We start from the raw sequence: 23,794 nt of genomic DNA, 5'->3' as shown, positions 1-23,794 counted from the left end.
AAACTCTTAACTAAAACTAAACTAGACTAAAACTCTAAGCTAAGTCTCTAAGGTAAAACTCCAAACTCTTAACTATATCTAAACTAAACTAGAACTCTAACAAAAACTCTAAGCTAAGACTCTAAGCTAAAACTCTAAACTCCTAACTATTACTAAAATAAACTTCAACTCTAAAAAAAACTATAAGCTAAGACTCTAAGCTAAAACTCTAAACTATTTACTAAAACTAAACTAAACTAAAACTTCAACAAAAACTCTAAGCTAAGACTCTAAGCTAAAAACTCTAAACTCTTAACTAAAACTAAAATAAACTAGAACTCTAACAAAAACTCTAAGCTAAGACTCTAAGCTAAAAACTCTAAACTCTTAACTAAAACTAAACTAAACTAGAACTCTAACTAAAACTATAAACTAAGAATCTAATGTAAAAAACAAAAATCTTAACTAAAACTAAACTAAACTAGAACTCTAACAAAAACTCTAAGCTAAGACTCTAAGCTAAAAAACTCTAAACTCTTAACTAAAACTAAACTAAACTAAAACTCTATGCTAAGTCTCTAAGGTAAAACTCCAAACTCTTAACTATATGTAAAATAAACTAGAAATCAAAAGTAAAATAAACTAGAACTCTAACAAAAACTCTAAGCTAAGACTCTAAGCTAAAATTATAAACTATGAACTAAAACTAAACTAAACTAGAACTCTAACTAAAACTCTAAGCTAAGACTCTAAGCTAAAAAACTCTAAACTCTAAACTGAAAGTAAACTAGACTAGAACTCTAACTGAAACTCAAAGGTAAAACATCAAATTCTTAACTAAAATTAAACTAAACTTCAACTCTAACAAAACTCTAAGCTAAGACTCTAAGCTAAAACTCTAAACTATTAACTAAAACTAAACTAGAACTTCAACAAAAACTCTAAGCTAAAAACTCTAAACTCTTAACTAAAACTTAACCAAACTATAACTTTAAGTAAAACTCTAAGCTATGACTCTAAGTTAAAGCTATAAATTCTGAGCTTTAACTAAAACTAAACTAAACTAGAACTCTAACAAAAACTTTAAGCTAAGACTATATGGCAAACTCTAAACTCTTAACTAAAACTAAACTAGAACTCTAACTAAAACTCAAAGGTAAAAAATCAAACTCTTAACTAAAACTAAACTAAACTAGAACTCTAACAAAAAAAACCTCTAAACTCTTAACTAAAACTAAACTAAACTTCAACTCTAACAATAACTCTAAGCTAAGACTCTAAGCTAAAAACACAAAACAGTAAAATAAAACTAAAAGAAACTAGAACTCTAACAAAAACTCTAAGCTGAGACTCTAAGCTAAAATTCTAAACTCTTAACTAAAACTAAACTAAACTAGAACTCTAAGCTAAGACTCTAACGTAAGACACCAATCTCTCAACTAAAACTAAACTAAACTAGAACTTTAACTGAAACTCAAAGGTAAAACATCAAACTCTTAACTAAAACTAAATTAAACTAGAACTCTAACAAAAAACTCTAAGCTAAGACTCTAAGCTAAAATTCCAAACTCATAACAAAAACTAAACTAGAACTCTAACAAAAACTGCAAGCTAAGACTCTAAATTCCTAACTATAACTAAAAACTACACTTTAAATCTAACTAGAACTCTAAGCTAAGACTCTATGGTAAAACTCTAAACTCTTAACTACAACTAAAATAAACAAGAACTCTAACTAAAACTCTAAGATGAGACTCTAAGCTAAAACTCTAAACTCTTAACTAAAAATAAACTAAAACTACAACTTTAAGTAAAATTATAAGCTATGAATGCAAGATAAAACTCTAAATTCTTAACTGTAAATAAACTAAACTAGAACTCTTAATAAAAATCTAAGCTAAGAATCTAATCTAAAAACTCTAAACTATTGACTTAAACTAAACTAAACTTGAACTCTAACAAAAACTCTAAGCTAAGACTCTAAGCTAAAAAAAAACCTATAAAATTTTAAATAAAACAAAACCAAACTAAAGCTTTAAGCTAAGACTCTAAGCTAAAAACTCTAAACTCTTAACTAAAACTAAACTAAAATAGAACTCTAACTGAAAATAAAAGTTAAAACATCAGATTCTTAACTAAAAATAAACTAAACTTCAACTCTAACAAAAACTCTAAGCTAAGATTCTAAGCTAAAACTCAAAACTCTTAACTAAAAGTTAACCAAACTAAAACTTTAAGTAAAATGTTAAGCTATGACTCTTAGCTAAAACTCTAAATTCTAAACTGTAGCTAAACTAAACTAAACTAGAACTCTGAATAAAACTATAAGCTACGACTATAAGCTAAAAACTAAACTCTTAACTAAAACTAAACTAAACTAGAACTCTAACAAAAACTCTAAGCTAAGAGTCTAAGCTAAAAAAAAACTCTAAACTTTTAACTAAAACTAAACCAAACTAAAAGTCTAAGCTAAGTCTCTAAGGTAAAACTTCAAACTCTTACCTATAACTAAGTTGTGGGTGAAAAGGATGGGTACTTCAATTTGTAAAATGGGTTTAGGAGGGACATTAAGAAAGGAACTTGCTCTGAAATGCCTTTTGAAAAGTATTTCTTAGTGTTGAGGTATCCAAAAAGTTGTAAAGTATAGTTGTGGGTGACAAGGATGGGAACTTCAAGTTGGAAAATGGGTTTAGGAGTGTCTTTAAGATACTAACGATCTCCAAAATGGTCCTAGAAAAGTATCTCTTGTTGCTGAGGTATCTAAAAAGCTGTAGACTATAGATTTGGGTGACAAAAATAATTACTTAAAGTTTTAAAACAGGTCTAGGATTGTCATTAAGACAGTAACTTGCTCTGAAATGGTCTTTGAAAAGTATTTCTTGATGTTGAGGTATCCAAAAAGCTGTAAAGTATAGTTGTGAGCGAAAAAGATAAGTACTTCAAGTTGGAAAATGGGTTTAGGAGGGACATTAAGAAAATAACTTGTTCTGAAAAAATATAATAAAGCTTTTTGAAATTTGGGGACCCTTCTGTGTCTCAAATGCACAAAAAAGTATTAACAAAATGGGGTTGGGGCTCTTTGGGGACCCGGGTGGGTGTTTGGAGATCGGGGGGCCCTTGAGGACTGGGTGGTCCTTTGGGAGCCCGGGGGACCTTTGGGGACTGGGGGAGGGCCTTTGGGGGCCCGGGGAGAGCCTTTGTGGGTCTGGGGGCCCTTGAGGGCCGATTGGTCCTTTGGGAGTCCTGTGGACCTTTGGGGCCCGGGGGAGGGCCTTTGGGGGTCCGTGGGCCTTTTGGGAGCCTGGGGGACCTTTGGGGACCGGAGGTGGGCCTTTGGGGGCTCGGTGGACCTTTGGGGACCGGGTGAGGACCTTTGGGGACCGGGGGCCCTTTGGGAGCTTGGGGGGCCTTTGAGGACCGGGGGCTTCCTTCGGGGTTGGGGTAGGGGGATTGGAACCCTTTGGGGTGGGGGTCGGGGGTTCGGAACCCTTTGGGGTTGGGGTAGAGGACCTCACAACACTGTTCAAATTGAACTTGTGTATTATGACGACCATAGAGTTTCACCCTCAAATCCTCTTCTAAAATCATCTTTTAAATCATCTTTTAAAATGTCTCTAACTGTTTCGCCGAAATAATTCCATAAAATGGCTAAAACGGTTTCGCCCAAATAATCCCTAAACGTAATTTCAGCGTGTTCCTTTTGTTTTGGCATCTCTGCGCTGACACATTTCAAATTATTTGGAAACCCTTTCGTGAATCAATCTCTTCATTGCTAAGATCAAAACATTCACTCGGAAACAATTCTCTTGGTAGAACTCCAAAGACATTAATAGACATTCGCTCGGAAACAATTATATTTAGAAACAACAATTTAATTCCCTTTCACGTCAAATCAATCAATCATGACATCATCTGTGATGTGTGATCTAAACTTTGACCCGGAAACATTCTCTTTGGAAAAACATCAAGGACATTATTTAACTTGACGTCATCTGTCAGAGGTTAATTAACTTCCCCGGAAACAATTTGATTAATGACTCAATAATCCATGAAAGTGAGAAAGTTCCTGTTTTTCCATTCTCACTGACAAAAACCATAAAACAGACATAAATGTGAGAAAGTTCCTGTTTTTTCATTCTCACTGACAAAAACCATAAAACAGACATAAATGTGAGAAAGTTCCTGTTTTTTCATTCTCACTGACAAAAACCATAAACCACGTAGTTCGTACGGGGCTGGTACCCCCCTTTCTACTATAAATATACGTAACTTACGAATTATCGTACGTAACGAACTTCTATATTCATAGATTTTTAATACGTATATTAGGGGGTTCGCCTCCTAGTCAATACCTCTCTCTTTACGCTAAAGTTTGAATTTTATCCCAATTCTTTAAAAATGACCCCTTAATCACAAAGGCCGTTAATTAGAATAAATAGCTCTTATGAAAGTACTAAAAAATCTTTGGCTTAAAGAGCGAGGTATTGACTGGGGGGTGAACCCAATCATATGCGTAATATTTTCTGTTCGTTTTAAGTTTTGATGTTGCTCCTTACTTTCAGTTGAAAAACTTTTTTTTATTATTTAAATTTCTGATCTCTGTCATTAATATTGCTGGGAAATCCGGCGCCCCCTTCATAGCAATGTCCCTTCCCCCATGAAAACTTCCTTCATGGAAAGATCCTCCCACATAACCCCCGACCCACTCCCCCCCCCACTACCAGAATAAATCCCCCTGAAAATGTCTGTATACTTACCAATAACCAATACTATCATGTTAACAATGGGAAAAGTTCATAACTTTCAGCCCTCCCCCCGGGGACTTCGGGGAATTAAGCCATCCTAAAATGTACAGTTATTATATCTTTGACTATATACAACGAAATGGATATCTCAAAATTTGGACGGAGTGACATTGGGAAGAAAAGTTAGCTTTGGAGGGGGTTTTGTTACCCTCCAATTCTTTGGTCACTTAAAAAGGGCAATAGAAATTTTAATTTCCTTTTCAATGATCCCTCTATTTTAGGACCACTGGGTCGCTACGACGTGATCTTTCACGCATCCGTGATCTTTCTTCTGCAAAAAATGCAAAATTCCAAACTTTTGTAGATAGGAGCTTGAAACCTCTGCAGTAGGGTTCTCTGATACGCTGAATATGATGGTGTGATTTTCCTTAAGGTTCTATAACTTTTAGGGGGTCTTTCTCCCTTTTTAAATTTGATTCTTTTGATGTATCTATTGGTATCAAAATTCCGTTTTCTACAGTTTCGGTTACCATTGAGCCGGGTCGCTCCTTACTTACAGTTTGTTACCACAAACTGTTTGACTGGATTGACAGAAACATGGTTATCTGATAGTGAAAATTTAACAGCTTATGATATGCATGGTTATATTGCTATCCATGTCCCTAGAATGGTAACAAAGTGCTCAGGGGGCATTTCTTTATTTATAAAATCTGATATTAAATTTAGTAGACGGTATGACCTTGAATCCTTGTTTACTTCAGTAGTGTCTAATAGTAGGACTGTTTATCCTCTTGTCATTTATCTGAAATGCCAGTTTGCATGTGATACTGTTTGTTTGTTTTATAAGCCCCCTCCTTTTCCAACACATCTGTTCTGTGATTTGCTTGATCAGCTTTCTGGTGTGGGGACTTTCTCTAAAAAAAGTATTTGTGTTTTGGGAGATTTTAATTGTAATATGTTAAATGTTGGATCAAGTGAGGAATGTGACCATCTCTTTGATGTGTTTTCTTCTTCTGGGCTACTTCCTTCAATTTTTTTTCCTTCTCGTGTTGATCCTACAAGAAATTCTACCACTTTAATAGATAATATTTTCATTTCTCATTCTCCTAAATTGAAGTTTACTTCTGGTCTTGTCTTCACTGATTTGTCTGATCACTTCCTTATTTATCTATCCCTTTTTGTGCCTAAAACTGAGATTGCTGTGAATGAGGAAGGTGAGTCTTCTTTTAGAACTTTTACAGATAAAGAAATTTCTAATTTAATTCTTAGTCTTCAGAGTAATGATTGGTCTATTGTTCTTGAAGCTAATGATGTTGAATGTGCAACAAGTTCATTTTTGTGTCGTATGTGAAGTCTGTTGGAAAAATATTTTCCTCTGGGGAAGGGGCCAAAGAATTCTATATCCGAATGCCCATAGATGTCTATAGGTCTGATCAATGTTGCGCATTTGAAGGTGTCTCTTTTGAAGGTAGCATGTAAAAAGTAAAACACGGGAGGATTTATTGAAGCATAAATATAAAGAAAATGTCCTTCCTTCCTTAGTGCGGGTAGCCAAAAAGATCTATTTTTCGCGTCGTTTTGCCCAAACGTTCATCTACAGCAGCCCAGAGGTCTCCTGTTTATAAATCAATTCAATTATGGAATTCAATCCCACCGGATGTCCCGTTATTTCTTTCTGCAAAGGAAGTTTTTCGTCGTGTCTTTCCAGTTTAGCAATTTCTCTCTCCTTCATTTATTTTCCCTGTTTTCTCTTTTCCTAGTGTTTCTCCTTTTTGCGTTTTTCCCTTATATATCGTTGTTATTATATATATATATTTTTTTTTTTTACCTGTGTGGTAGTGTTTATTCTCTTTAATCTTTATTTCATATATATTGTTTGATTTAGGGTAATATTTATGGTTCTTTTAGTGCTTTTTTATTGTGTTGTATGGCCCACAACAAGCCAAGCTTCTTGGGCGAAATAATTTTTCTTTACGTTTTTATTAGAGTTTAGTATTAATAAAACGATGATGATGATGATGATGAATTGTAGCTAAAATGTGGTTAAAAACAATACGAAAAGAAAGTGGGCCTAGTTTAGTCCTTATGGTAAACCACAAAATTTTTGTTTAAATCCAGATGGCTCATGATCAGGGAGTTTGGACACACAGAGATCTTTTAAAAAGAAAACTAGCAAGCATACGTGCAACAAATGGACGGGCACCCATGACCCTTGCTTCTTCCCTCACTACATTATGGTCAAGACTATCAAAAGCCTTAACTATGTCAACAAGTAATTCATCAACATAAGCCCCATTTTTTCTAAATGTTTAAGGATGGTAACCAGCAATACAACCAAATAATGAACAGTACTATGCCTGGGTCTATATCAAAATTGTTGAGAATCTATGTTAACTTTTAAGTCCTCAAATAAACAATCAAAAATAAAACTTTCAAACCCTTTCGAAAGCCATTTTTTAATCAGCCTAACATTAGTAATATCCTTAGGGGCCTTACATTCCGGGATAGGGGTAGCATACGCATGTTTAAAAATGATAGGGAAAAGACCATCAACAAATTATTGGTTAAAAATTGCGGTTGAAGGAGTAGATAAAAGACTAGCACATTCAATAATCAATTTAATCGGTATCTAACTTGGGTAGCTAGATTTACGAGAATCAGGTGCCTTCAACTTTTTAGCAACTGAACTCATCTCTAGGACAGGGATATTTGAAACTGATTTATATTAGGTGGTAAGATTGTTAGTCGTGCATAAATTTAAAAATTTATGCAAAAAAATCATTAATTTTACTAGGTAGCAGGGGTATATCATTATCATTTCTCGCTTCAAATTTTACCACTTTTTTACCGATAATGTACTGAACTGTATCATAGAACTTCCTTGGGTTGGATATCAGATTTAAGAACCAAACTGCTCACGTGAACATCTTATTTTATACAAAATTGTATTTCTTAATCTTTTGAAAAATTTCCTCAGGTTCATTTTTCAATTTTATCAGATCCCAAATATCTTGAATAATCCTTGGTTTTTCAATAGATTTTGCATAAGGTTTTCCATTAGACTAGATTTTTTTTGTGGGAAATTTCCAAATTTTATTTCGAACAGTTACTTACAGAACGTGATCACGCCAGTCACGATCTGTGGGCCATTCTTGTAGAGATTCACTCGCTCAGGTGTGTATGGCCTGTACACCACAATATTTTTTTTGTCTATTTGGGGTAAAATCGGTAGATACCAAGGTAACACAGGTGGTCACTCATACCCAATGGGGGTAATGTTTCTAGGGTATTGTAATATTCAGGACAGTTGCTAAAAATGAGATCTAACGTATGGCTACCTCTTCTTGGCATATTGAAAACCTGCTTAAGTGACAGAGAATTGTTTAGCCAATTGGCATCCAAGTCAGTAAGTCGCCATTCATTATGATACCAGAGTTAGATTACAAGGATCGTTTATTTTTCAGTGTAATTCTGTAAGTAATTCACGAGGTCTTTACGTTAAGGGCCATGGGGTGGATAGTAAACAACGCATATCATCAGTTATACCACTTCCTTAGGTAGCCTCTTAGGCCTGTGCCACAACCATAAGACTTCAAAACCATCTTTATTTGGTATATTGCTGAAATTGAAAACTCTATTTTTTTAGATGATCAATAAAAAATACCAAAACCACCACCATATGTTACTGTAATGTCATTCTTGGTTAGAAATAGGTATCAAATCCATCAAATACAACATACTCTTCAGTCACAGATCACGATACACAGATACACGCAATATCAACAAGTTCATTTTTCAAGCATAGTTTAACCTCTTCTATTTTGTTCATAAGCGACCAGACCTTTGAAACTAGTATAATAGGTAGCGCAACAGCTCCGCCTAAGTAAAGAACGATGTTGGCACAATGTATTTTTGGTTGGTTTTAGACCAGGGCACTTCGTATCAAAGGAGTTGTTGTAAAAACATTCGATTGGAAATTGGAGTGGCCATTGCCCTTTTTAAAAGTCGTAAGTGATTGGAAGGCAATTAAAACCACTTCGACTCCCACCATTTCCCCAAACACATCCACTCAAAATTTGAGATAGCCATTTTTTTCAGCGTAGTTGATTTCCAGGTAGAAATTATATTTTTGAGGAGGACCATCCCCCACAGCCCTCAGGGCAAGGGTTGTAAGTTATGTCCTTGGGGCATATAAGATTTTTTTTTTTTATAGAAAGCGTTGTCGTAGAAACTTCAAAAAAGACTCATTCGGTTGGAAATTCGAAGGGCTAGTGCCCTTTTGAATGGTCGAAATTGACTGTAGGGCAACTAACCCCCCTCTCCCCCCCACCTTTTCCCCAAAAACATCCAGCCGAAATTTTTAGATAGCCAATTTGTTCAAAACAGTTGAATGTTCTGAAAATTAGGTCTTTGAGGAATACTACCCCCCCCCCTACAGCCCTCAGGGCATGGAAAATAAGTTATGCCCTGGGGGCATATACTGTTTCCATTGAAACCGTTGTCGTAGAAACTTCAAAAGGGGATCATTCGATTGGAAATTGAAATGGCTAGTGCCATTTTAATAATCAAAAGTGATTGGAAGGCAACTAAAAACCCTTCCACGCCCACCATTTATCCAAACACTTACAATAAAAATTTTGAGATAGCCATATTTTTCAACGAAGTTGAAAATTCTGGAAATTAGGTCTTTGAGGATGATAACCCCCCCGGAGCCCTCAGGGCAAGGGTTATAAGTTATACCCTGGGGGCACATAAGGTTTTAATTGATAGGTTTGTCGTAGAAACTTGAAAAAGGGCAGATCGGATTGGAAATTCAAAGGGCTAGTACCCTTTTTAATAGTCGAAAGTGATTGGAGGGCAACTAGCCACCCTCTCACGCCCACCTTTTCCCCAAACATATACAAATAAAATTTTTAGATAGTCATTTTGTTCAACGTAGTTGAAAGTTTTGGAAATTAGGTATTTAAGGATGACAAACCCCCCCCCCCCCCAGCCCTCAGGGCAATGGTTGTAAGTTATGTCATGAGTGGCATGTCAGGTTTTTATAGAGATCATTGTCATAGAAACTTCAAAAAGTGCTCATTCCATTGGAAATTGAAATGGCTAGTGTCATTTTTAATAGTCGAAAGTAATTGGAGGGCAACTAGTCCCCCTCTCGCGACCACCATTTTCCCAAAGTAATAAAACCAAAGATTTGAGATAGACATTTTGTTGTACGCTGTCAATAGCTTTAGAACTTATGTCTTTGAGCATGAAATCCCCCCACAACCCTTTGGGCAAGAGGTGTCCCTTATGCCTCGGAGGCACATAAGGTTTTTATAGAAAGCATTGTCGTAAAACTTAAAAAAGAGCTCATTCGATTGAAAATTGACATTACAAGTGCCCTTTTTAATAGTTGAAAGCAATTGGAGGGCAACTAACCCCCCTCTCCCGCCCAGCATTTCCCCTAACACATCCAATCAAAATTACAAGATATTCATTTTGTTGAACGAAGTTAAAAGTTCTGGAAATTAGGTCTTTGAGGATGACAACCCCCTCAAAGCCATCAGGGCAAGGGTTGTAAGTTATACCCTGGGGGCATATAAGGTTTTTATAGAAAGTGTTATAGCAAAGACTTCAAAAAGGGATCATTCGATTGGAAATTGGAAGGACCAGTGCCCTTTTTAATAGTCAAAAGTGATTGGAGGGCAACTAGCCCCCCTCTCAAGCCCACTACTTCCCCAAACACATCCAAAAATTTTTGACATAGCCATTTTGGTCAACGTAGATGAAATTTCTCAAAATTAGGTCTTTGAGGATGACACTCCCCCCAGAGCCCTCAGGCCTAAGGTTGTAAGCTATGCCCAAGGGGTATATAAGATTTTTTATAGAAAACGTTGTCGTACAAACTTCAAAAAAGGCTCATTCAATTGGAAATTGAAAGGGCTAGTGCCCTTTTTAATAGGCTTGTCGAAATTGGTTGGAGGGCAACTAACCTCCCTCTCACGCCCTCCATTTCCCCAAACACATCCAATAAAAATTTTAAGATAGCCATTTTTTTCAACTAGTTGATAGTTCTGGATATTATGTCTTTGAGGATGATCAGCCCCCCCCCCCAGACCCCTCTGGGCAAGGGTTTTAATTTATACCCTGGGGGCATGTAAGGTTTTTTATAGAGCGTTGTAATAGAGACTTGGGGGGGCTTGTGCCCTTTTTAATAGTCAAAAGTGATTGGATGAAAACTAACACCCCTCCCACGCCCATCATTTCCCCAAAAACATCCAATAAAAATTTTGAGATAGCTATTTTGTTCAACGTAGTTGAAAAGTCCGTTAAGTATTAAGTCTTTGAGGATGACACTCCCCTTAACGCCCTCAGTGAAAGGGTTGTAAGTTATACCCTGGGGGCATATAAGGTTTTATAGAAAGCGTTATCGTGAAAACCTAGAAAAGTGTTCATTCAATTGGAAATTGAAAGCGCTAGTGCCCTTATTAATAGTCAAAAGCGGTGGGAGGATGAATGCCCCCCCCCCATACCTATCATTTCCTCAAACACTTCCAGTCAACATTTTGATATAGCAATTTTGTTGAACGTAGTTGAAGGGTCCGAAAATTCTGTTTTTGAGTATGACAACCCCCAACAGCCCTCAGGGCTAAGGATGTAAATTATGCCCTAGGGGCATATAATGTCATATAGAAAGTGTTGTCGCAAAAAGTTCAAAAAGGACCCCTTCGATTGGAAATTCAGAGATATATTGCCCTTTTTAATAGTCGAAAGGAATCAGAGGGAGAATCCCCCCCCCAACGCCCATCATTTCCTCTAGTATTTCCGATCAACATTTTGATATGGGCGTTTTGTTCAAAGTAGTTGAAAGGTCTAGAAATTATGCTTTTGAGGATGACAACCCTCCGCCCATAGCCCTCACGACAAGGGTCGTAGGTTATGCCCTTGGGGCATATAACGTTTTTATAGAAAGTTTTGTCGTAGAAGCTTCAAAAAGGGCTCATTCAATTGGAAATTGAGGACTAGGGCCTTTTTTATTACTCGAAAGTGATCAGAGGGCAAATTGTCTCCCTCCAAGCCTATCACTTCCCAAACACTGTCAATCAATATTTTGATATAGCCATTTTGTTAAGCCTATCATAAAGGTCTGGAAATTATGTCTTTTAGGATAAGAAGTCCCCCCCAGCCCTCAGGGCAAGGGTTGTAAGTTGTGCCCTGGGGATTTTATAGAAAGTGTGTGCATATAAACTTCAAAGGGGGCTCATTGGATTGGTAATCAGAGGCTCAAGGGCTCTTTTTAAGAGTCAAAGGATCAGAGGGCAGCTAACCTCTCACCCCTACACACACGTCATATTGTCCCGAAATGTGTCTAATAGAAATTTTGAGATAGCCATTCTATTCAAAATAGTCTTGATATCATATAACAAGGATTTTGGGGTTGAAACAAACCTCAGAGATTAGGGGCAAGGGTTGTAATTTATGCCCAGGGGGTATTTAAGGTTCTTATGGAAGGGATGGTTGTTTAACTTCAGAAGAGGCTCAGTCTTTCTCCCTTAAAAAGACTAGGTCAATTTAAAAGGAACAGAAATTAATAAAAAAAACTTTTTTGCAAAAAATAAGTTTTTCAAGAAAAAGTAAAGAACTCCATTAAACCAAAAATGAACAAAAATAGAATCAAATATTCTACCAAGGATACAACTACCAAACATGATTATCAATAAATAAATGAAACCCAAAACGAACAGATATTACAGCCGTTTCAATTTCCAATCGAATGATTCCTTTTTGAAGTTTCTATGACAACGCTTTCTATAAAAAAAAAAAAAACCTTCTATGCCCCCCGGGCATAACTTACAACCCTTGCCCTGAGGGCTGTGGGGGGATTGTCGCCCTCAAAAAAAAAATTATGGACTTTTTAACTACGTCGAACAAAATGGATATCTCAAAATTTTCATTGGATTGGTTTGGGGAAATAGTGGGTGTGAGAGGGATGTTAGTTATCCTCCAATCACTTTTGACTATTAAACAATGGCACTAGCCATTCCAATTTCCAATCGAATAAGCCCTTTTCCAAGTTTCTACGACAAATCCTTCGATACGAAGTGCCCTGGTCTAAAAAAATAAAATAAATAATAATACATTGTGCCAACATCGTTCTTTACTTAGGTAGCACGATTGTGCTGCCTATGATCTGAATTAGACTATGGTATGTTAATTTTGCATGTTAAGCTAGATTAAGCAATTATTTGATACTTAGTCTAGGCTATCCCATGGGGCAGTGCTGAAGCAATTCAGACCTACAGAGATCTAAGAACCTAAAATCCCGAATATTGAATGGTATTATTCTTTTGTTGCTATTGAAAGTGGCGCCAATCACGTGGCGCCAATCACGGGGGGGGGGGGGGCTATTCGCCTCCTGGATTTCCCCCATCCCTTGATTTAAGAAAGAAATTTTATTTGGTGTAGAAAAAAAAAGAAACAGAAAAATTGCCCTCCTCCATAAATTTTTTATAAGTATTGAATTGAGGCGGTTGAGAAGGAAGTATAATGTGTATAATAATTGTAGTTAACAGATTTTGAATGCAGCAGCACTACAATTTACCCCCCCCCCCTAGTATCCAAACATATAACCCAAATTATATATTTCCCATGTATTTTGCCATGCTTCATTCTTTTTTCAACCGTGAAATTAAATAAAAAGATATTAAATATTTAATATATTAAAGTAAATATTAAATTAAAAAAGCAAGTTTTTTTCTTACCAACAGTACACGTTGCGGATGTCATATGATAGTTTATGATTGCCTTCACAGCTCAAAATTAGCTAATAAATGTGGTTTTAGAGGTCCTGAATTGCCCCGGAAACGTAAAGTTCCAGTGAAATTAGGTGGGGGTACAATAGTTCCATATGAGACAGTGCAAGAGTTTTTCAAAAATACAGTGTTGTATCCTGTTATTGATGTTTTAACTACAGATATTGAAAGTAGGCTAGAAAAGAACAGTTTGGACGTTTTGAAAAACTTAAGCGTAATGCTAGGTGCAAACGAAATGAACAAAGACACTGTAAGCTTTGTGTGTAAATACAATAAGCTCGATTTTGAACGCAGCATGTTTGAGCTACAGTGTTTTTACGGAGTTGATATATAAAACAAAACGTTCCAGAAAGAGCGTCTGTTTTTGCTGAAAAACGCTTGAAATATGTGTTTCCTCTTATATTTGATCTATTTAAACAGTACTTCACTACTCTTATAAATTCTGCGTCGTATGAAAGACCTTTTTCTTGCCTTCGATGGTTGAAGACGTACTGTCGCAACACCACGGGCCAAGAAAGATTATTTTCACCTGCACTGTTGGCAAATGCATGAAACAGGAAACATAGACGACTACAATTTTCGTAACAAGTCTGTGTGTATTGTAGGTTTATTTTATATGTATATTCGTCTAATTTTGAAATATCATAAGATTCGTGTTACAATATAATATTGGACTTAGAATTATTTGTAATAAAATTTGGAATTATCCTGTATTTTTGCTTTTGCTTTACGTGGTCCGCTTATTTATATGCTATTTATTAATATAAGGCAGCGTACACACTACCAAATCAGTTCAACGAAAAGTCACAAATAATATTTCAATGAATCACGCATAGTAAAGTTTAGCATCTTACAGAGTCAAAATCTGTTCAAAATTGCGTGCAACTAAATAGCACTATACATGGGGCTGTTAGAATGGTGCTTGATTCATTTATAAGATAGAGCATCCTCCGCTGGGATATGAGGTTGAGGAAGTAAAGGGGGGGGATAAGTTCAGCAGCATTAGTGGTGAAGCCTGCTGAAAAAAGCCAAATGTATATGAAATTCACCTTAGCCACCACAAAAGCTTTTTTTAAACTATGCTACTGTCGCCTGCAGCAACTCATTACTGATAATTTCAGTAAAACCTTGATCACTAGTACTTAATTTTATGTTTATTTAGTGCGTGTTTATTCTTTATCATGTAATATTGTGAATGTAATATTATGAATTTAACCTAGTAGTGTCTTTGGTAAATGGTAACTTTTCTTCAGTAGCACTCTAATAAAATTCTTGTCCGTCCCCAATAAAAATTCTGAAACTACGCCCCTGCAAAAATCTAGAAATTTGCTTACTACAAAATTTTATTATCAATGCATTATTACTACTACTACTACTACTAACAACTCACCGCAGCACCAAGCCGCCTGATGCCAACACAGCTACACATGCTCCTTCTCCATCCCAATCGATTCAAAGCCTCCCTTTTTACACCCACCAACGAAGTTCCCATTCCTTTAAATCTTTCTTTATGACGTCCTCCCACCCCAGACGGGGACGACCTGCTTTCCGTTTAGCCCTAGATGGTTGGTCGAAAAGAACAATCTTCGGCAATCTGTCACCCTTCATCCACACAACATGCCCCAACCACCTCAACCTTTCTTTCATTATAGACCTAGAAAGCGGTATTGAACCACATTTTTCGTATAGCCTATTGTTTGAAATACGGTCAGTCAGCCGGGTACCCAGAACAATCCTTAAGCAATTTCTCTGGAATTAATGCATTATTGTAAAGACAATAATAAATTATTCTTCTAAAAAAGTAAATTCAGATGGGGCTTCAGCTCTATATGGATATTGAATCCATGTAAGTTTCTAAAAATTATCTGCTTGAAAGTATTTTTCACACCCTTTGATAAGCTATGATAGGTGATCTTCAGAAAGAGATTGTATATTACAAGACAACATAATTTCGTTAGGAGAACAATTATTGATACTATCTTCATTGATTCTTAATTTCCATACCTGTATTTTTTTTCTAAAAACTTCTTTTTAAATTTCAAGCCAACAGATTCTCCAGATTGTTTATTTTGCATTACCAGTAAGATGACACTGCAGCTCCCCAAGGAGCAGTGACAAAGAAAAAATGATTTTATTTTTATTTTTACAAGAACAAATAAAAGAAATCCAACCTAATTGTGAGCAGTAACAACCAAGAGCTAGTACTTTAAGTATCTAGGGAGATTATTAGCACAAGACATATCAGGTCGTCACTAAAACTGAAATAGAAACAAAGTTAATTGCAAATGTGAGTAGTGTTTATATAAAAAAAGAGAGACAAATTTAAGCCAGATATGAAGCAAAAGGTTTATTGGCAGGTTAAAGAGGTTAATTTGTCTGAAAATAGAAAAAAGCAAACTAATAAACAGCCAAACTAAATGACAATTTACAATTATTCTTGAAATATTCTTCAGGCATTTCTTAAGAAGAGAGGGGGGGGGGAGGTATCTCTGACATGCACACGTTTGATAAGTAGTATTAAAGTTATACTTGGTATCACCGTAACAAAAACAGACTATTCCAATCATTGAAAATTTGGAGCATTATGGTGACTAAGATTTGAGTATTAAAAATAAAATATTTAAATGCAAAAAATAACACATAATGAAGAATACCATCATAAAGCTATGAAGGCTTTATAATGGTATGAAAACTGTTTTACTCTATACCCCTGTACCCCAGTCATTTTGTTCTTTTTAACTAGCAGGTCCCTGCAACCTCATAGAGAGTTGTTTAATGCTTCATTTTAAAGGAAATTTCCCCATCTAGTGCCTTTCATAAAATTTTTTTTTTTTTTTTTTTTTTTTTTTTACAAAGTCAGTATTTTAGAAAAAAAAAATACATTTTCATATTCCAGATAGCAAGTGACGTCATAATCGTAGGTTACAACCATACATGGCGTAAAAAGTAAATACTACATTATGACGACGTCAGTATTTTATGACGTCATTTAGGACATAAAATAGATGTTACATGTCATTGTCAGTATAGTTCAATGTATAAAACTATGGAAGCAATTAGTTTTTCAGATCAAAGCTCTCGATTTGCAGCTCTTTATCAACAATTGATGGAGGAAGTGGCCTTAAGAGCCAGGTATTCTGGATTTATTTTCCCTGAAGACCTTAGTCCAGTAATAACAGCTGACAAAAACATTTCATATAGATCAACGAGGTGCTTCGGATCTTCCAGCAAAGCAAAACAATGCACTTGTGGCATCAAAATCCTACTAAATAGCAATGGAAGAGGACCTGACCAACCTAACTCAGCTAATTCAAACACTGTTAGCTTATCAAACTATGCTCATCAGACAGTTCTGGCTAAAACTGCAGCCATCCCATCAAAACGTTTTCGAAAAGAAGAAGATTATGAAAAACCTTTTAGCAAACGTATTAAAATGGTATCGCCACGTTTGCAGTGTACTAGTGTTGTTAGGCTACGCGTCAATGGGGAGACAAAAAAGGTCAAAATCAAGTACAAAGCGAAACGAAAGCCAAAAATGTCGAGTTTTAGGCGGTCAAAAGCGTATCAAACTATACACACCAGACACTTCTGGAAAAAACTGCGGCAATCCCAGCAAAATGTTCTTGAAAAGAGAAGGATTATGAATCAAATTTTAGCAAATGTATTACAGTCACATGGTCATATGACATAAGTAGTATCGTATCAATTAGCGCGGAACCTACAATGCTGGAGTTGTAGGTTCTGAAAGAAAGCCATACATTTGATTTTATGTATGTAGATGAACTTTATATATTTGGAATCAACGTAAGAAGAAGATTATTTTGATATATTTATTGTTTTCAAAATTATTTTTTCTAGAATTCCAGTATACTTTATCGTTACCATGAATTAATAAAATTTGCTCACAGTTTATGACAACGAATTGTTTGATTTATGGTACCAATTTAAAGTTTCTCTTTTAGGAACAGGTGAATATAAGTAAAGTTGTTGGTCCTTCAACTAAAAAATATCATCTAGAAAAAATTCAAAGTCTACTTGGTCCCCAAGTACCTGCTCCACCCCGATCCCAAAGCTGTTCTTAACATAGTTCAAATACGCTATTTTGATAGCCTGGGTGCACATATTGTCTTTTGGTCTGTGTCATTGCTTCACCAGGAACAAACCTACCGATAGTTCTCGTCAAACAGAGGCTTGTAGTGCCAATAATATTAATTACTTTGGAGACATAAACGCCTCCTCATCCTCATTTTTTTTTTTTTTTTCATAAGTTCATAAGTTTATTAATCCACATTCACAAACAAATATGTAAATTAAAAATCACTTTTGGACTCAAGAAAAGCTATGAGTGTTTGCGATCGCACAAAGTCCACACTACTATTTACCTATTAAGTCGACTATTTACATAAACCTCAACTATTTAATTAAAACTATTATAAATAAACCAAAATAGATAAGCTATAACCTACATATATAAAAAAATATAGATAAATAATTAAATAGCTGAATTAAAAATAATAATAGATAAATAAAATATAAAAGAAAAATAATAATAACAAATCCATTCTCCATCACTCATAATACTCAACTCCCTCTCCCCACCCCCACCCTGCACGTCCAACCTTACCGTAGCCCCTACCACCCTTACCTTCCCAGCCCACCCTTAGCTCTCCAGCTCCTCTCCCTCCCCTACCCAACCTACCAGCCATAATGTAATTAAACAAATTCCCCCCCCCCAAAATAACCTTTTAAATTCTTTTTAAATTGAGTACATGTTCCGCCGCTCTAATGCTCAATGGTAGCTCATTCCATACTGATGGACCCAGGTGTTTCATTGAAAATGAAGACCTGGTACCACGACGCAAATCATGAACCATATTATCACTTTGCATAGTTCCATAATTATGCAGTTCACTATTAATTTGGTAAAAATTCTTAAAAACATCAGGGGGTACACTGAAACACAAATACTGCAGCTTGGTAATCTCTTATCTGACCAATATTAAGGGGCTTTAGGGACCTAAAACAAGCACATGTGTCTTGTACATGCTGGACATACCTACCAATTCTTCTAACAGTTTTATTTTAATAAAGCTGTGTTGTTTTAAATGTTTTAATAAAACATTTAAAAGCAGAAAATAACATATAATGAAGAATACCATCATAACGCTATGAAGGCTTTGTAATGGTAAGAAAACTGTTTTACAAAAACAATCAGTCTTTATTTTTAGAAACTGTGGTCTCTAGCCTAGGAAATTTCTTCTAAAATCTACAACTTATCAATCAATTGAGCTGACAAAAAAAAAATAGATTAAGTGTTATTAAAACTGCAAAATACGTATTTTGATAGCCTTTTTAAAATCAGAACCTAAATACCTTTATTTAAATATGCTGTGTTGCACCATTTTGCCATCAAGTATAGTAGGCCTTGGACTAGATACTACTGATATTTTTCTAAAGATTTAAGATATACTATAGTCAATCCGGCTGTAAACAACATACAAGAGCTGCATAGTGTGAATGAAGAAAGAGATCTTGATATTGTTGTTGACAACCGGTGTAAACTTCATTCAAACTGCAAGAAGACTGTGTCTCATGCACACTCTGTCCTTAGACTCCTGAAGTAAACAATTTCAAGTAGGTCTTCAAGGAGGTTTTACAAGGCCCTTGTCAGGACAATACTTGATTTTGGAATATGCATAGCATCATCATGATACAAGGGTGAAATACAGCTTTTGGAAGGGGTGCAAAGGAAGGCTACTAAGGCAGTAACAAAAATGAGAGGCAAGCCTTATGATGAATGTTTGATGGACCTAAATTATCTACACTGGTTTACCAAAGACAAAGAGCTGCTGCGCTTCTGACATATAAGCTAACTTCACAAGAACCCCCCCCCCCATTCATATGTTAACTTCCCAAAATATTGGTAGTCTTAGAAGGGGACATTGAAAGAAGCTCTTCAAGCCATCTGTCAAAACTCAACACCAATAACAGTTTTTTTCCTGCTAAGTAGTAAACCACCAGAATAGTCTCACAGATACAACAGTCAAAGTACCCAATGATAAAGCTTTTAAGAAGTTAGTAGATGTCAAACGGAATGTCGTTCCCTGGAAGTACCAGTGGGATGCATTTGATGTTTGATCATCCATATCAACTATGGAGTTAATTTGCTCTAAAGTACAAATTAAGGTAATTCAGGTAATAGTTCTACAATTTGACTGAAGTCATCTGATAATTTTCTTGTAAAGTCAAGTTTCTTCCAATAATTCAGCACAGAAATTAAATGTTCACCAGACTTTGAGCTCAGCTCACAGTGCTGGGTAAGTCTTGGGCACCCAGTAAGAAAGGAGGGGGAGCAGAGTGAATATGTACTCTCACCCTTCTTGAAGACTAAAAGTGTTTTAAAATAACACAGTTTTGCAACACTTGATAAATTTCTTATTTTACTTTACAACTCAATGTTTTATGGCAATGGAAAAATGTTGTTTATGGCAAAAAACTGCCATTACTATTCTGAATTAGTTTTATATGCTAAAAGCCAAAGCCCTGATATCTGAAAAACAACTTACCTCAGACATTTCATATCCATCAGGATTCATGCTAGGCATAATAACAATGTGAGTGGATCTAAGTATAGTCTGTATCCGCTTATCAGAAGAATATGATGAAACTAAGTAACTAGCTAATCGTAGAAGCAATTCTCTTCCTAGAGCCTCATCACCATGCATATTACCAACTAGTTTCACCATTGGCTTCCCAATAGGTCTGAGACTGACATTTTCACTTATTTCTATATATGTTAAATTTCTATCTTGGACACTCTTTCCAATGCTTCCCACTCTGGCTAAAGTTCTATTGAGCAGGACTAAATTATTGAAAAGTTCTTCCAGCTCTGCTGTAGTATGATATTTCTGAGTAGCTGTAGAGGAAGTAAGCACTGAATTAACACCAGTAAATAGAGTTACAAACAAGGCACTAAATATGCATAACGGTGTATTAACCATGTTTTTTATAGAAAGAAGTGGTATGCTAGTATCCCATCTAGTTGAAACGTCAAGAGCTAGAAAAGAAATGACAAATTAGATTTGAATACATTTCCATTAATTGCATGTGCAGCAAGGTAAAGAGAAGCAAGAAGAACTGATAGCTGAAGGAACAGGGGGCCTAGGCCAAACAATTTTCTGCTGTTGGTCTCAGTATCTGTTCAGTCTTATACTAATATTTTCTTCTTCCCAATTTCTATTGTTGTTATCTTTGTTTTTTTTTTTAGGTAAAGGAAGCATTATCTTTCCATTAGTAAGGCTTCCTATCTTTCAAACATACCTTTTTACATTCAAAGACCTAATACAATTAGGTCTTTCCAATTATCAAAATATCTTTTACACTTGGGCAAGATAGAGAATGGAAGGGGGGATGAATATTTTACTTAAACAAATTATATTGGAGGATTCGCCTTGTTTGTGTCAGTACATATAGGCTATATTTTTAATCGTGTAGAGGGAGGAAAATTCTTTAAAGCAGGTGTTCCACGGACACAATATTCTAATCCTTAAATTTTCCAAATTTAACATCCCCATCAAAAGAATTTGCTTAGATCTAAGCACTCCTGAATATGAACTTCTTGCGAAGGTGATGCAACGATTGGAATAAAAAAGGAAATATCCTACTTGTTAAAGATTGTGTGTTGCTTCTGAGGTTACAGATGTTTTGGCATAAAATTTAATGATTTCAAGAAGAATATTAGAGAGAACTCCTTGCACAAAGAACTCTTTCTTAATACATAAAATACACTATAAGAAGTAAGCGACCTCCCTTAAACTGAAAAGCAACATTATGCAGTTAAGAATTTGACAATCCTGACTGACAAGGAGGTTTACGATATTTTCTACAATGATGCACAAGCTATTCATAATTTAATGGACCAGAGATTACTAGGATTAACAGCCAACTTTTGGACTAGACTTGATTTTAAGGTCACCCCTTTAGTTTCAGAGGCTCATGAGCACTTTATACCCTTCCTGAAAATTATTAAGTTACAGCATCAACAGTAATGTTATTCTCATATATACTACTAATAACTTTCGTGTATTTATCTGATACACTATACAGGGAAAGAACCTTTGCATAAGATTTTTTTTTAAAGCAGGGCACTTCATATAGAAGGGGTCGTCGTAGAGACTTCAAAAGGGGCTCATTCGATTAGAAATCGAGAGTTCTAGTGCCCTTTTTCATAGTCGAAAGTGATTGGAGGGAAACTAGCCGCCCCATCACGCCAATCATTCCCCCAAACGCATCCAATCCAAATTTTGAGATAGCCATTTTGTTCAGCGTAGTTGATTTCCAGATAGAAAATGTGTTTTTGAGGAGGACATTCCCCCAAAACCTTCAGGGCAAGGGTTTTAAGTTATGCCCTGGGGGCATATAAGATTTTTATAGAAGGTGTTGTCGTAGAAACTTAACAGGCTCATTCGATTGGAAATTCGAAGGGCTAGTGCCCTTATTAATAGTCAAAAGTGATTAGAGGGCAACTAGCCTCCCCCACGCCCATCATCCCCCCAAACACATCCAATCAAAATTTTGAGATACCGTGAAACCACCTAACAAGGGACGCAGCCCAATCTAGGGACATTTTTCCAGGAAAGTTGCTTAGGCCAAGATATGTGGAGAAGTTTTAAGGATACTGCCAAACTAAAATTACTGTCAGTAAGCCTATTCATTTTACATAGAATTGTGCCATATTTTGTTTAATTTAGTGATTTTTTGTGTAAAAAAGAATAAAGCAAGAGTGGGTTATTTTGATTTATTTTTAGGTCTGGAAGTGTTATCTTGTGCTACAAATGGATGAGTCAAGCGGGGCTGAGAGCTAGTTAGATGGATAGCTATATTTTCGAGGATGACTATCACCAATTCTCAAAGGAAAAGATTTAGTTTCTAAATTTTAGTTTTATTTTTTACCAAAGTCTGTCTTTTTCAGGTTGTAAAGTGCTCAATCAAGGGACATGAGCGTAAGAAGGAAGCAGGTGGCCAAGAAAGTCCTATAACGTGCTCTAGTCGCTGTTGACAACAGAATTTCTTATAGAGGAGTTAGTGATAAATTTGGCATCCCAAAATGTGTCCTCTATAGACATCATAGTGCAAGAAAAAAGGGTAATAAAATCTTAAAGATGGGAAGACCTCCCAAGATTGACGAGTTTCAAGAGGAAGAACTTGTGAAAAGCTTGGTGGCTTGTGGACAGATGGGCTATCCCATGACAGGTTTTGACTTGAGGTGTTTTGTGAAGTATCACCTAGATCGCCAAGGGAGATCATCTGGCAGACTCAAGGACAATATTCCTTACATGTGGTGGGCGAAGAAATTTCTAGAAAGACACATTAGTAAATTATCAGAGAGACTGGCCTCAAACATAAAAAGACCGAGAGTAAAAGTAAATCAAGCTTTGGTTAGGGATTTTTTTTAGGAATATACAAAAGACACAGAAGGAATTCCTCCTCAAAATATCATAAACTATAATGAGACAAATCTGACTGATGAGCCAGGGAAGAAAAAAGTGATTGTGAAACGCAGCACAAAGCATCCAGAAAAGATTATGAACTCCTCAAAAGCGAGTGTTTCGCTAATGATGACAGGTACAACAAGTAGTATAGTGCTGCCTCCCTATGTGTGCTACAGGGCAATCCATTTGTATGATGCCTAGACTATTGGCGGCCCAACCGGTGCAAGGTACAACAGAACAAAGTCTGGTTGGTTTGATAGTATCACTTTAGAAGAGTATTTCAAAAAGGTTGTTTTGCCCAAGTGTTATTAGCTACCTGGGAAAAAAGTACTGATTGATAACAATCTTTTATCCCCCCTGCTCCCAGAAGTATTCAGATTAGCTGATAAAAACAACATTATCTTCAAATTCCTTGCAACAAATGCAACTCATATTCTACAGCCACTTGATGTAGCATTTTTGCTCCTTTCAAACGAAAGTGGAGAGAAATTCTAGACAAGTGGAAGATGGGACCAGGAAGAAATTTAAGCGCCATTGAAAAAACTCAAGTTTCCAAAACTTCTGAACACTCTTCTCAGGTCAACTGAAGCAAATACTCCAGCAAACCTCGGAGCTGGTTTTGAAAAGTGCAGGATTTACCTGTTTAAGCCAGAAATAGGGCTTGCTCGTCTGCCACCTGGTGACCCGACTGATAGAAACTGCGGTGAACTTCAAGACAGTCTTGTTTCTTATCTCAGAGAAATCAGGTTTGGTCCTGAGGAGCCCTTGGGTTTGGCAGATGGAA

At 36.0% G+C, this 23,794-nt stretch overlaps 1 protein-coding gene across 1 annotated transcript in view; it reads right to left on the bottom strand.

Moving 5' to 3' along the window:
• The window catches only part of LOC148945974 (carboxypeptidase D-like), an 82,273-nt gene that overhangs the window by 35,179 nt on the left and 23,300 nt on the right, over window positions 1-23,794 (bottom strand). The window contains exon 2 of the mRNA XM_089097565.1: window positions 20,086-20,576. Coding sequence (XP_088953691.1) covers window positions 20,086-20,520 — 435 coding nt within the window. The 5' untranslated portion in view covers window positions 20,521-20,576. The remainder of the gene's footprint in view (window positions 1-20,085; window positions 20,577-23,794) is intronic.

Source organism: Artemia sp. Qi Xiang Cuo, chromosome 12 (genome assembly GCF_049724085.1).
Source record: "Artemia sp. Qi Xiang Cuo chromosome 12, ASM4972408v1, whole genome shotgun sequence".
NCBI lineage: Eukaryota > Metazoa > Arthropoda > Branchiopoda > Anostraca > Artemiidae > Artemia > Artemia sp. Qi Xiang Cuo.
Note: the sequence above shows the minus strand (reverse complement) of the source record. Positions and strands in the feature narration are given on the sequence as shown.